General features: G+C 34.1%; 4 protein-coding genes and 2 pseudogenes across 4 annotated transcripts; all 6 read right to left on the reverse strand.

The window, feature by feature from the left end:
• LOC104716063 lies at positions 490–1614 on the reverse strand (annotated as a pseudogene).
• Positions 4511–5552, reverse strand: LOC109126510. The gene is made up of 6 exons (XM_019230134.1): positions 5549–5552; positions 5287–5480; positions 5042–5197; positions 4756–4945; positions 4597–4651; positions 4511–4520 (listed from the first exon to the last, which is right to left on the reverse strand). Exons 1-6 carry the CDS (start codon positions 5550–5552, stop codon positions 4511–4513), a joined length of 609 nt encoding a protein of 202 aa, XP_019085679.1.
• LOC104716064 lies at positions 6512–7531 on the reverse strand. Its single transcript, XM_010433410.2, has 5 exons — positions 7513–7531; positions 7258–7415; positions 7029–7184; positions 6745–6934; positions 6512–6615 (listed from the first exon to the last, which is right to left on the reverse strand). Exons 1-5 carry the CDS (start codon positions 7529–7531, stop codon positions 6512–6514), a joined length of 627 nt encoding a protein of 208 aa, XP_010431712.1.
• LOC104714672 lies at positions 8423–9486 on the reverse strand. The gene is made up of 5 exons (XM_010432103.2): positions 9468–9486; positions 9212–9369; positions 8977–9129; positions 8672–8861; positions 8423–8466 (listed from the first exon to the last, which is right to left on the reverse strand). Exons 1-5 carry the CDS (start codon positions 9484–9486, stop codon positions 8423–8425), a joined length of 564 nt encoding a protein of 187 aa, XP_010430405.1.
• On the reverse strand, positions 10055–11103 carry LOC104716065 (annotated as a pseudogene).
• Positions 12269–14120, reverse strand: LOC104714674. Its single transcript, XM_010432104.2, has 6 exons — positions 13995–14120; positions 13719–13894; positions 13160–13312; positions 12851–13040; positions 12664–12697; positions 12269–12544 (listed from the first exon to the last, which is right to left on the reverse strand). Exons 1-6 carry the CDS (start codon positions 14014–14016, stop codon positions 12535–12537), a joined length of 585 nt encoding a protein of 194 aa, XP_010430406.1. The 5' UTR covers positions 14017–14120; the 3' UTR covers positions 12269–12534.

Here is a 15009-nt window from a genome sequence, read left to right on the forward strand (position 1 = left end):
AATAATGAAAAGAGACATTCTCTTCGTTGCAACAAGAAAAATGTCCAGCTTTATGAAGTTTAAGTAATTTCTCCTTTTTCCTTCATAAAATTCTAGTAAAATAAATGACTTTAACATTAGAGATTAAAACTGAAATATGATTACAAATTTTTTAGGCAAAATCACAAAATTTATTCTCGTATTTGTCTATCAACATGTTTTCTGGCTAGTATGGAAGACAAGACAAAGCTCATCATACACACAAAGGTCATACCAAATGTAACTCTCCAAGCCTAAAAAGTGGTAGATGCAGATTAATACAGGAATGGTGTAGATTGACGACCCTAACAAATTTTAAGGTTGGTCGATTTAGTTTTGGGACACCTAGGAATCGTTTAAATGAGAGGGATTCGACGTTTTAAAATTAATGGATTTGTTTTCTTTAATCTCTCTATAATTAATTAATGGATCCGCTTGAATTTGATTACAGAAAATTACATCTCTCACATGTCAGTCCTGGGGATTTAAAAGCTCATACGTCAACCTGCAAGTATTATGGGTAAAAAAGAAAAATTAAACCAAGATTCCACAAGTCAAGTAAAGTAAATAATCCATCAATGTAAAGGCTCTTATTACAGATGGATAAAATCATATACCTTTGACATCTTCCTCTGAAGTTTCCATCAGAAACCACTGCCAAAACAATCAAAAAAATGTAAAAAAAAAAATGTCTAGAAACAGAGATAATAACCACGAGAAAAGAGGCAACTATACTACACAATGAATCAATTTATGCTTTTGCTATGAAACAATTAACTTTTTTTTTTTTTTTTGGTACCTAGTGAATCAGGTTTCGGCCTACAAAAGACGAATTGAGTCGGACTGTGTGAAGTGTAACGGATCCTAGCTTGGAAGGTTTTTTCCTGGTTATCAGACGGATCAAACACTTGAAACGTGATGAGAAACATATATCCACAAGATCCGTGAAAATTGGCTTTCACAACCTCGACAAACTCCAATTTCGTACACTAGTAACAAAAAAAAAAAAGGAACAATTCAGTTTGAGTTGTTGTTGTGTACAAAAAAGAACATACATAAATTGGATAATTTCAGTTCTCTACCGATTCGTTATTGTAACGCTTAAGGGATTCCTGAGAAAGCCTCTTGATCATGAACTCGCCGTTGGTTTCTTGTTGATCCTTAAGGAAATCGTAATCATCAGGATCAACAAGATGGTAATTGAACAGACATCGGAACTTCGAGAAATCAATATCGAACCCCTAAATTCACACCACATTATAATTACAGAAACTTTTCAAATTGGAATGATATCTTATAGTATTAATTTAAACCAAAAACAATTATCTAAAAAAAAAAAAAAAAAAACCTCGCTAGCTTCGATTTGTGCGTTCATCATGGCAATTTCTTCATCTACTGAGTAATGAGGCTCGTCTTTCTCGGTTCGTGTGATGATTCAAACACTCAGGATCTTCAGGTGTACATAGCAAATATGCATCTTCGACCCACGATGTCCACCCTGAAACAACAAAAAAGGGAGTTTAAAATCGATTGATCATCGGTAGTGTCTACAAAGATCAATCACTTTGGATTCATACCTTCGAATGATTCACCCATGCCTCTCCTCCTCTCACAAATCGCCTTGCGTCAAAAAGCAGTGATGAACTAAACCCTAACCTTTTTTTTTTTCCTCTCTTCGCTTTGCTTTGGTGAAGGCGGCAACTTCTATCTTCTGGACCTCTCTTTCAATATTAATATCCGATTCCACTTTCTTTTTTTTTGATTTTTTACTCAACGCCCTCATATTCCCTTATTTTTGTCCTTTTCCCTCATTCTTTTAGTTTCGTTAAACTACCACCCACTCGAAAACTCTTTTTTTTTTTTTAAAAAATTAACATCGTTTGTAAAAACTAAAAAGTGTATTTATACTCCAAAAACTATAATACGACAAAAGAGAAGTATTTATTTGAAGTCTATGAACTAGGCTCATAACCAATGAAATACGGTATTCCCTTTATTGTTCTGTTTCTAATTTTTTCACCCTTTTTTTTTTCGAAACTGTATAGATTAAAATTATAATTTGATTACAAATTTTCATGCAAAGTGTTAGTCAATTTTCTTATAATATAATCTATAAGAACTTTTTGTAAAATTACTTTGCTATTATACACAATCATTATTATCAGGATATAGTGATTAGGGGGTTTATAATATTTCTTTTATTGCATGGATCGTCCGTAAACAACTATCGCATGAATAAAAAAGCCAAAACCCTTTATCTTTTGATTCGTATCGTATTATTCAGTGTAAACAAAAATATTTATGGATCAACAATACATAAAAAAAAATTAAAAGTCATGAATATTTATCGTCAAGTCGATCCGCTGGGGCCTTTTCTTGGTTCGCCCAACATTCTCCTCGGATTAATCTCTTTAATTTGGTTCTTTCCTCCATTTGGCAATCCTCGTATAGGTCCACCACGGCATTTAGACATTCTTGTTTTTGCTGTGTTTCTCCAAGATGATTTTTAATTATCTAATCGATCGTGCAATATATCAATATCCAATATTTATTTTATTTTATCCAATATATTTTTGTAATTAATATTATTGGTTAAAAGCAACGGAACAATGAAAATATAATGGAGACAATAATAATATTGAAACGCATTGTATATTCAATGTCTAAGTTCACATTGTACAAACCCATCCGAGGTCCAAAAAAAAAGAACATATGGAATTTTGGTATCTTCAATTCTTCATATCAAATGTCATGACATCTTTAAAAATCTTCACAAATGCATCGGCGTGTAACTTAACTTCATATACATTAAAGCTTCTAGTCCAGTCTGTGAATATCAAAGGTCCATCAAAGATTCTCACACAAAAAAAGATGCATCCAGGTTTGTATTCCTAAATAATTGCATACCTTGGTTTCTTGACATCTTTCTCGGCCACTCCAACGTCATCTTCGCCGGTCGAACCTGGCAAACCAATCTAGAATTAATCTCAAGGAACGACAAAGTTGCTCTCATCGACGAAAGAAAAGAGTACCTTCTTGATCAAGTTTAGGCCGGCAGAAGACAAAGTTGCTCTCATCGACGAAAGAGTTGCGAATCCTAGCTTGGAAGTCTTTAGTCAGGTAATTAGCAGGATCCTTCACTTGGAATGTAATGAGAAACATTACTCCAGCAGACATGTGGAAATTGGTAAATTCATATTTCTGTCTCCTGTTTGAATTTCAATTTTATTGACTGTAAAAATGGAGACCACAAACACACACAAAAAAAGCATAAGCATCAATTAATAGTGAGAGTAGTGCTCAGTTCTCACATGTTTCTGATTGTAGTTATCAATGGATCTCTGAGCCAGCCTCTTGAGCAAATCCAAATTGGTTTCTGGCTCCTCCACGAATTCATCATCATCGAAATCAACAGGATGGTAGTTGAAAAGGCAGCGGAACTTCGTAAAAATCGATATCAAACCCCTAAAGATCCACAAACATTATTAATTAACTCTCAATTTTTTTTTTTTTTTTAACATAAAAACCATAAGTTAAAAAAAAAAAAAAAAAAAACAAAACCTCGCTAGCTTCGATTTGTTCGTTCATCAAATCAGTTTCTTGGTCTGGTGTGAGACGAGGCTCCTCTTCCTTGGTTCGTGTGATATAGTAAGGTCTCAACCAGTCAGGGTCATCAGGTGTAAATAGCAAATATGCATCCTCCAGCCACCAAGTCCAACCTTGCAAACGTAATCAGAATTCACAACATTGATCACATCGATCGGTATATATAGAATTTTTTCAGATATCCGAAATTTTACAGAAACCAAGTTGGATTCGTACCTGCAAATTGTTCACGCAGCATCGCTCAAGCAGCGTTGAAGAACCCTATTCACCCGTTACATTCAGGTCCCTCTAACTTTCTTGTCTTTGGTTTTTGCCTAATAATTTTTATCTATAAATTAATTCCCCCTCAGGGAATTTACATGTACATACTTTATACATTCCTAATTTCCTTTAGGGAATTTTACAACTCAATCCAATCGAAAGCTCTGTTCTGATATCCTTTTTTATTTCAGTATAATTAACAACGTTAGTAAATTCCACTGAGTAAAAATACGATAAAAGATTCTATGAATTTAAATATCTCATCACTAATCAAATACCAAAACCAAATTAATGTCTAAGAAATAGTATAAAATATATTCAAAATACCAAGTCTTGTCTTAGATTCCGACAAAATAAAATTTTTAATTCTCTTTTTCTTAATTTATAAAACCTTTTGTTACTGTTTTGGAACTTTAAATAATTACAACTCTTTCAGCCAAAGTCTAGAAAAGAATAGTTTGTTCCAATCCAATACACTTCGGTTATTTTTTTTTTTCGATTTAAATCCCTATTTTTGTATCCAGCTACACTTAAATCCCTCTACGTTTACAGCTTTCAAAAAAAAACAACGGATCAGAGCATATCAAGCTTCTCACACCTTGTGGGTATATATATATAAAAGCTCCTACTCCAATCTGTAAATAGAAGACAATCACTTTAAAAAACCATCCATACAAGACATCAAAGTAGTTAAGATCTTTTCGATTATACCTTTGTTTCTTGACATCTTTATAATATACATCCTTTATAATCCCAATGCATTCCACTATCAAAACAAATCCAAAATACTATAAATATCAAGAAATAAAGAAGTAAACATGCCAAATCCTACTAACATGGTGAAAGAGGCAAGCTTAATATATATATTACCTCCTTGATTGGGTTGGGGCCTGCAGAAGACATACTCAGTCCTGATATTGTCAGCGTGAAGTACCCTTGTTTGGAAGAGTTTAATCTTGTCATCATAAGGATCCTTAACTTGAAATGTTATGAGATACATAATCGCAGCAGCAAAGTGATAGGTGGCTTTAACAATTTTGACAAACTCAAAATTTGTGCCCTGTTTTGATAAAAACAAAACAACATTCATAAATAAGCCAGCTAAATTTGAAAGCATAAGGAAAAAGATTAGACAAGTGAGATCTCTCTCACTCACACATTTGCCATTGTGGTCATTAAGGGATCCCTGAGCAAGTCTCTTGAGTAAATCCTCACAGGTTTCTGTCTCATCGTCACTGAATTCACATGAATGGAGAATCGCTGGATGGTAGTTGAAAACGCAGCTGAAAGGTCTGAAATCGATATCAAACCCCTACAGAACGAAATCAAAATTTTTCACACAATTCTAGTAAAGTTGATGATGATATATGAAAAGAAACCAAAAAAAAAACAAAACCATACATCGCTGTCATTGACTTCTTTGGTTATTAATGCAAGTTCTTGATCTGGTGTGAGCTCAAGCTTATCTTTCTCGGTACGAGTCATGTATGGAGGTCTCTCGTAGTCAGAGTCCGTAGGTTTCCACAGCAAATACGCTGGTTCGAGCAACTTAACCCAGCCTGCGACGACATTGTAAAATTGTAACTGGAATCGATCTGGGCAAGAGTATAAAATTATAAAGCTTCAAACTTTACATAAAACGAAATTGGAACTCCAAATTCACCCATCGCGTTGAGTAGAATGAAGAACCCTAACTCTTTTTTTTTTTGTTTTGAGGGAAAGTGTGATTTTTAGAGTTTCGTTCCCTTTGTAATTAAAACTCTCTTATAATAATATCTCATTTATTTAACTCAAGTCCCTATTATTTTTTTATCTTTTGTCTTTTGGCTGTATACGTTTAGTTTCGTTCAACTACTACGCAATCGAAAGCTCTGTTCTGAATATCTCTGATTATGTTGTTACCAAGAAAAAAAATCTCTGATTAAGTTCCTTTTAGTGTCTGGGGTCTGATAACCTTACCTTTTACGTTAACATAGAGTTTTATAACTATTAATATTGCGGATAAGTAAACAACCATCTGACTAGTGAAACTACTTAATAGTATCATTATCATATACTAGTAGTATCTAAAATATACTATTAATAAGTGGAACATGACAGAAAGCATGTCTTTTTTAAGGTTAGCCGGCCCAATTAAACATTCTTCTCGGAGAAATCCGAATCTCTTTGGGGACTACTTCCCACTGGCAAAACCTCGTATAGGTCCACCATTAACTACTTTTTTTTGATGGGGTTCTTTATTCTTTCTTTCTTTTTTGGAAAAAGTATTTTGGATCTGCATGCTCCAAAACAATTCATTCATTCAACCATCCTTAATCTGTTTCTCAAATCAATACTTTTTTTTTGTTTTCTCTCTCAAATCAAGATATGCATGCTCCAACTTACGGAAGTGTATTAACGGAATCAGTTCCGTCATCTACGCACTGAGTTATTGATTTGGGGATTACTCAACAAGATGTGATTCGGTCAAAGAATAGTTGATATGTTTGTAATTGTAAATTGATTGTAACTTAGATTTTCTAAGATTTCATATGTAGTCTATAAAAGACTTGTAAGTCATTCTAAGCAATACATAGAAACATTCCCCATTGTCTACGACCCCATGTAGGTATAGATGTTTCCTCACTTACTTTTGTTTCTTGACATCTTTCTGAACATCACTCTTGACAGCTTGCTCAAGATCTCTCTTAACAACTTTCTCCACATCTTTCTTGATCCCAATGCATTCAACTATAGAAACAAACCAAATAATATAAAATCTCAAGAAACAAAAATAAATGGTAGCTATAATCATATGGTGATAGAGGAAGATTATCATGGATAATGAATTCAATGGAAAAGAATAGCTTCTTATCTTACGTCGTTGATTGGGTTGGGGCCTGCAAAAGACATACTCAGTCCTGATACCATCAGCGTGAAGTACCCTCGTTTGGAAGTGTTTAATATTGTCATCATAAGGATCCTTAACTTGAAACGTTATGAGATACATGATCGCAGCAGCAAAGTGATAATTGGCTTTAACAATTTTGACAAACTCAAAATTTGTACCCTGTTTTGATAAAAACAAAACAAAAATCATGAATAAGCTATGCCAATTGAATTTGAAAGCGTAAAAGGCAAAAAGACTAGTATAGTGCTCTCACACATTTGCCATTGTGGTCATTAAGAGATCCCTGAGCAAGCCTCTTGAGTAAATCCTCAAGGGTTTCTGTCTCATCGTCACTGAATCCATATGAATGGAGAATGGCAGGATGGTAGTTGAAAACGCAGCGGAAAGATCCAAAATCTATATCAAACCCCTGCATTAGAAAAAAACCAAATCAAACCCTCGATTTCACAGAACTGTAAAGCTGCTATATATAAGAACCATACATCGCTGTCAATGACTTCTTTGGTCATTAATGCAAGTTCTTGATCTGGTGTGAGCTCAGGCTTATCTTTCTCGGTCCAAGTCATGTATGAAGGTCTCTCGTAGTCCGAGTCCGTAGGTTTCCATAGCAAAAACGCTGGTTCGAGCAACTTAACCCAGCCTGCGACGACAACGTAAAATTGTAATTGGAAACGATCGGGTCAAGAGTAAAAACTATAAAGATTTAAACTTTACATAAAACGAAATTTGAATCGTACCTCCTCCAAATTCACCCATCGCGTTGAGTAGAAAGAAGAACCCTAACTCTTTTTTTTTTTTTTTTTGGGGAAAGTGATTTTAGAGTTCGTTCCCTTTGTTTGGAAACTCTCTTATAATAATATCTCATTTATTTCCCTTTTTTTTTTTTAATCTTTGTCTTTTGGCTCTATACTTTTAGTTTCGTTCAACTACTACCCAATCAGAAAGATCTGTTCTAAATATCTCTGATTACAATTTCTTTTATTGTCTGCTCGTGTGATAACCTTACATTTTAAGTTAACGTAGAGCTTTTATAACTGTTAACATACGGCTAAGTAAACCACGGATTTACCCTGAGTTATCAAAAAAAAAAAAAAACACGTACGGCTAAGTAAACAACCATCGCATTAATCAAAGTGAAAAAAAATTAGTATTAAATTAGAAAATGAAAAAAAAAAAGTGAAACATGACAGAAAGCATATATATGTCTTTTTTAAGGTTGGCCGGCCCAACATTCTCCCCGGTGAAATCCGAATGACTACTACTTTCCATTGGCAAACCTCGTATAGGTCCATCATTAACTATTTTTTTGGTTTGGGGTTCTTCATTTTCATTGGCAAATCAAATAACGCTTATTGTTCGTTGATGAACCCTAACTTCGGTAACCCTCTATAATATGCGGTATATTTCTTATTTATATTTACGTATAAAAATGGAAGTACAAACTTTCAAGGTGAGAGCACTTATTTGTATCCAAATCAAATTCTTTGAGTAATGTTTTGAAGCCATCCTTTACTTCTGTCATCATCAAATGTTTAAAGCCATATCTACACAGTTTGTCAGTATATATCAATCCAAGTTTCCAACGTCACCGTAAAGTAAATGATCCATCGAATCGTAGTAAAAGCTCTTATTTATAAATCGTATATATCATACGCCTTTGACGTCTTCCTCGGAAATTTCATCAGAGTCCACTGCCAAAATAATCCAAAATCACAAAATAAATGACTCAGGAGGCAGAGATAATAACCAAATATTTCAAAAGAAAAGAAAAAAAATATATACAATTTCACATCTTTAAACAAAGAGAAAGAGGCAAATACAGTACTCCACAATGAATCACTTATGCTTTTGCTATTGATCGCCATAAGTTTTAAGAGTTGGAAAAGAAAATAGTACCTTCTGGATCGGGTTTAGGCCTACAAAAGACGTATTGAGCGGGGAAACGAGAAGAGTAACGAACCCTAGCTTGGAAGAGTTTTTCTTCGTCATCAGACGGATCCAACACTTGAAACGTTATGAGAAACATGAACCCCGAGCTATAGTGAAAATTGGCTTTCACAAACTTGACAAATTCGAACCCCGTGCCCTGTTTCAAAACAAAGGAACCATTCATATCTATATATATATATATATATATATATATATATGTGTGTACAACAACATCTAGATCATATATGAAGAGCATAGATTAGATATATGACCTCCTCTTCATTGTAGCGCTTAAGGGATTCTTGAGAAAGCCTCTTCATTAGATCCTTAGTAGTTTCTGGCTCCTCAACGAAGTCAGTATCATCAGGATCAACAAGATGGTAGTTGAACAGACACCGGAACAGCGAGAAATCAATATCGAACCCCTAGTTCAGACATCAATTCAATATGACAATTTTGAGAGTATATTGTAATATAAAACAAAAAGAACCATATAGTTTCAAAAACCTCGCTCTTCTCGATTTGTTCGTTCATCATGGCAATTTCTTCATCTACTGTGTATTGAGGCTCGTCTTTCTCGGTTCGTGTGATGTAGTGATGCTTCAAGCACTCAGGATCTTCAGGTGTACATAGAAAATATGCATCTTCGACCCACGATGTCCACCCTGGGATAGCTAATTCAAAAACAAAGGGAGTTTAATTCGATTGGTCGAGAGTATATATATATACGTACAAACCCTTAGGAGTTTAGAGAAACCAAAACCTTCGAATGATTCACCCATGCTTCCCTCTTCTCGCGTTGAAGAAGAGATGGCAAAACCCTAACTTTGTTTTGCTGTTCGGTCTTGTTGAAAGAGATTTTAGTTGCGTTCCTCTTCTTTACTCAAGTCCCTTTTTATTTATTTATATTTTGTTTTCATAATGCAAGTCCTTTTTATTACTATATACTTCGTTTTTGATCTCATACTTTTTAGTTTCGTCCAACTAACACACCAATCGAAAGCTCTTATGGAAAAATCATCTTAATTCAAAATATGTAACAATGTTAGTAAAAAATGCATTAAATTGACGATACATCAAAAAATATGACACGACAGAAAAATTAATATGAATCTGAAATATGTAAGCTAGTCTCATAAGAGAATTTTGAAACTTATTATGCATAGCTAAAACGGTACACGAAATTCTTTTTATTGCTATTTTTCAAATGTCTTGGCTTCCATCAAAAAGAAATGGTCAAGTTTTATGAAGTTAAAAACTTTCTTTCCACTCCTCCATAAAGTTTAATGAAGAAAACACCCTTGCAGTTAGATATTTCGATTACCTTGACATTTTTCTTGGACAGCATTTTCAAATATTTTTCTTGACACCAATGCATTCCACTATAAAAACAACCCAAATAATACTATTAAATCTATAAAAATAGCCACTATAAAAAAAACAACCCAAATAATACTATTAAATCTATAAAAAAATAGCCACTTTCAACAGAGAAAAAAGTATATAAAATATGGAAGCTTAATCCATCTTTCATTAACAAAAAAATACAGATGGAAAATAAAAACAAGAATATTTGGTACCTCCTTGATTGGGTTTAGGCCTGCAGAAGATGTATCCGGTCAAGATGTCTCTAGCATGGCGAACCCTTGCTTGGAAAATTTTTATTTATCATAAGGATCAACAACTTGGAATGTTATGAGGAACATACACGCACAACAATAGTGAAAGTTGGCTTTCACAACCTTGACAAACTCAAAACTTTTGTTCCCTGTATTTTTTAAACAATTAAAGAGAATAAATAAATAAGCACATGTTATATATTATCATACATAATGCAAATTTGAAAGCACAAGGGCACAGCTTAGTTCTCACTCACATGTTTCTGATTGTAGTCATCAAGTGAAGTCCGAGAGAGCATCTCGAGTAAATCCCTAGTGGTTTCTGGCTCTTCGACGAATTCATGTGAGTCGAGATCAGCAAGGTGGTAGTTGAAGACACATCGGAAGTGTGTGAAGTCGATATCAAACCCCTGTTTGTTTTGTTTCACATAATTAACAACCAATCAATTTCACAAAATAAATTTATGGAGCTTATTTATATATATAACCAAAACTAATAATGTAATATACATCGCTCGCTCTGATTTGTTTGTCGAGTAAGGTAAGTTCTTGCTCTGGTGAGTACTTAGGCTCATCTTCCTCGGTCGTCCAATCCCTGTACGCAGGTCTCTCATAACCAGGATCCTCAGGTTTCCACAGTAAATACCCAGGTGTGAGCCACGAAGTCCAGCCTGAGATATATATATATATATATATATCATCTGAATCAATCGGGCAGATAAAGCAATTTATAAACTTTAGAAATAACGAAACGCAGATCGTACCTTCAAATTCACTCATCGCGCTTATATATTCTTGATGAAGAACCCTAATTTTTCCTTCTTCTCAATTTCTTCTTCTATAATATCCCCAGTTATTTTTATCTAAGATCCTTTCGTTTCTTTTATCTTCCTCTTTTCGCCCCATGATTTTAGTTTCGTTTAACTACCACCCCAAATGAAAGCTCTATTATTAACGTTAGTAAATGCATTAAATAAATACGACAAACAAGAAAAGAAAAGAATATGATCTCAAATATCTTCTCGTCACTAATGAATGGAATACTATATTTATATGGATCAATTATAGAACTAGGCAATTTTCACATTAAACTTTTAAGGAAACGATGCATCCATGTTTTGATAATTTGTGTGTGTACCTTAGTTTTTCGGCTTCTCATCAACTCCAACGCCATCTTCATTTTTCGAATCTGCCTAGCCTAATCAACAAAAAAAAAAGATGAAGAAGAAGAGGTTTCTAACTTTCTATACTCCAGAGAGAATGATTTCAAATGATTTTGCTATGACCCTATGATATGATCCATTCCAGAAAGAGTACCTTCTTAATCAAGTTTCGGCCGGCAGAAGACAAAGTTGCTCTCATCAACGAAAGAGTAGCGAATCCTAGCTTGGAAACTGTTTCGTCAGATTATCAGCAGGATCTTTCACTTGGAATGTCATGAGAAACATTACTCCAGCAGACATATGAAAATTTGCATAGAGAACCTTAATAAATTCGTATTCTGTCTCATCCACCAAACTCTCTACAACATGAGGCCAAATCTTGGTTCCTCAACTTTAGAGCTAACATGCGATTGTACAGTTTTCTACGCCAAATCTTGGTTTTGCAAGTTTGGTGTGGATATGCGTTTATGAAATTTTACCACAAACTCATTTTCACAATTTTGGCGTTAAACCTCAATGCCGTAATGTTTGTGTGCTTAAAAAGTGTATATATTAGTTGTTTGGTTAGATATTCAGATTTGGCTAAAACACATATATAGGGCCAATGTTATGTCGCCACATGTACTCTAGTATAGGTGAATTACTTAACCATATTGCTTAAGCTAACTCTTGGTCCCTTAGCTCTATATCCCGATCCTACAAAGTTATTGATCACTCAATGGATACTGTGACTGGTTTACTCGGGGCTTCTTTTTTTTTTTTTTTTTTTTTCTCTCGGTCCCTTAAAGTGAAATCTGATACAACATACAAGGTTGCATACGGATAATAAGAACAATGTCTACAAAAGAGAGGTTACAAGAAGCATGCCTATTACACGAATCTGATTGGAAAAGTTCAAAAGCAAGCCACTACACGAATCTGAATAGAAAGTTCAGTCATCATAACGATATCATATTATATTATTAAGAACAATTCTGCAATAATATCTAACATTCCAAACACTACTTGTGCTCACCACCACCCAACCATTGCATACTGCATAAGCTTTCTATGCCAATCTACAACAATCATGAACAGAAGACAACAGATTAAAAGAGAAGAATCGAGAGTAAAGAACCAAATCTACGATTCAAACAAGAATAAGAGATGCATCAGAGTAAACGACTGGTGTAGGTACCTTTTTTGTGTCTTGGCAGTTCCAACGCATTTGACTGACAAAAAACAATCAAATTATACCATTACAAAAGAGTCTAATGAAACATATAATAGGATCATCATGCAAAAAGAAACTGGCCTAATTAATGAACTATATAATAGAGATGATTACTTAAGCGCATTGAGAAAGAAGAGAGATTGTAAAATACCATTTTGTTTGGGTTTAGGTCTGGTTAATATGTACTGATCCTCATCCTCATAATAGTAGTAGACACTAGTTTGGAAGAGCTTGGGCAGGTTGTCGTAAGGATCTCTAACCTCAAAGGTAATGAAGAACATTAAACCAGAACACATGTAATAATTGGCTTTGACAATATTGAGAAATTCATATTCCGTAAACTGTGTGTTACAAAACAACAAAAACCAAAATTGTGGTTAGCAGAGAGATTAAACTAACTAGTATTTATTTATAAACAAGAGGGCAAAGAAAGACAAAAGAGAAGTTAAAAAAAGCAGACCCATTCATTGTTGTACTTGTTAAGGGATTTTTGAGACAGCCTCTTGAGTAACTCCCTAGTGGTCTCTGGCGGCTTAGCAAACTCTTTACTGTCGAAATTAACAGGCCGGTAATTGAAAACAGAGCGGAACTGTGTGAAATCGATGTCGAATCCCTAATTACAACAACACATAGAATCGACTAATCAACAAATCTCAAAATGGAAGTGATGAAAAAAAAAAAAAAAAAAAAAAAAAAAAAAAGAGAAAAAAAAAAAGGAAAATAAATCAAAGAAGAAAGAGAAGATAATCGCACGCACTCTCTCTCTCTATCTCTCTAAAGGGAGTAAAGAAAGGCCGTACGAAACAAGTGACCATTTTATAGGAGTCTGACGATTTCTTCGAGAGAGAGAGAGAGATAGATAGGGTAAGTTCTAATCTCACGCGGCTGTGAATATTCATTTGCTAACGGCCCAGCTCAAGGCCCAAACTCACTTTACTCACACAGTGAAGTGGCAGAGTACAGTGCGTNAAAAAAAAAAAAAAAAAAAAAAAAAAAGGACAAGAAGAGGAAGCCAGAACCTTGCTCTTCCTGATTTGTCTTTTTATCAAAAAAAACTCTTGCAGTGTCGTGTACTTGGGCTCTTTCTTCTCGTCCCATCGAATATGCGGAGGAATCAGATTCTTAGGAAAAGAACCAAACTCATAACTCAGAGACACAGGTCCCAGCTTAATCAAATAAAAATGTGGAATCTCACCTGAGAGACAAGACAAAGCTTTATCAGAGTCAGGGGGGGGCTACTATATAAAACACAAAACGCTAAAGTTTAACCAAACAAAAAAAAGTTGGATTCTTACCGTCTACGTTAACCTCCCCCATCGCTCCTCACGGATCTAGAGTTTTNTTTTTTTTTTTTTTTTTTGCCTTCAACAGAAGAACCCTAGTTTCCAATTTCTCCCCTCTTTCTTCTGGAACCCTCGATTAAATAAAACAACACACAACCCTCTTTCCTTTGCTTTATATATCCATATTAACAAGTAAGTCCCTCTAGTTTCTTTCTGTGATAATTTGGACACTTGTCTTCCAAAATCTTAAATCGGCCCTCAAAGGCCTGGTCTGGTTAGGCCTTGATTGTCGTGGTACTGTGTTTTGTAGCGTTTTGTTCATCTTTTACGAGTAAAATACGTTAAAATAAAATGACACAAAATCTAATACTATATACTATTGAATAACATGTGTTTTAAATATATTTTGAAAACACCACATAAAATACATACATAATCCAACAACAACTAGATTTTTAGTATGTATTAATTAATTTTGAATAACACCTAGTGGCTATATAACAAAAAGAATTGAGATCCAAAATTCTGCTATAGTTTCGTATCTTATGTATATATTTGATTCAAATATGCATATTTATAATACCTGTGTATGTTATGTTATCAAAACATTTGCTGCAACAGTCATCTAACTTTGAATTAACTACTACCTCCGTTACTATATGGGTACAACCCTGAATCAATCATGTTCCCTAATATTTTTTAAACACACAACAACATATTGTTCAGACTACTACTAATAAAAGGGACTTAAGCCCTTAAGCTGTCCACCTCAGCAAAAATCTAATATCCTAATTTAACTTACTCACTTATTTCTAGCCAGGCTATGAACGTAAAGACAAAAAGGAATATTAAAAAAAAAAATGAATGCATATTTGTATCAATATTATCTTGTGAAATTAACTATATATCAAACACTAAAGATTAACTATCAAGTATAATGAAGCTTAAAGCTTTTAAAGAAACCTCCTTCATTCACTAGTGTTGTATTCCACAAGGAAGGACCACAACTACGGTAATTTCGAGATCA

This window comes from Camelina sativa, chromosome 9 (genome assembly GCF_000633955.1).
Source record: "Camelina sativa cultivar DH55 chromosome 9, Cs, whole genome shotgun sequence".
Taxonomy (NCBI): Eukaryota; Viridiplantae; Streptophyta; class Magnoliopsida; order Brassicales; family Brassicaceae; genus Camelina; species Camelina sativa.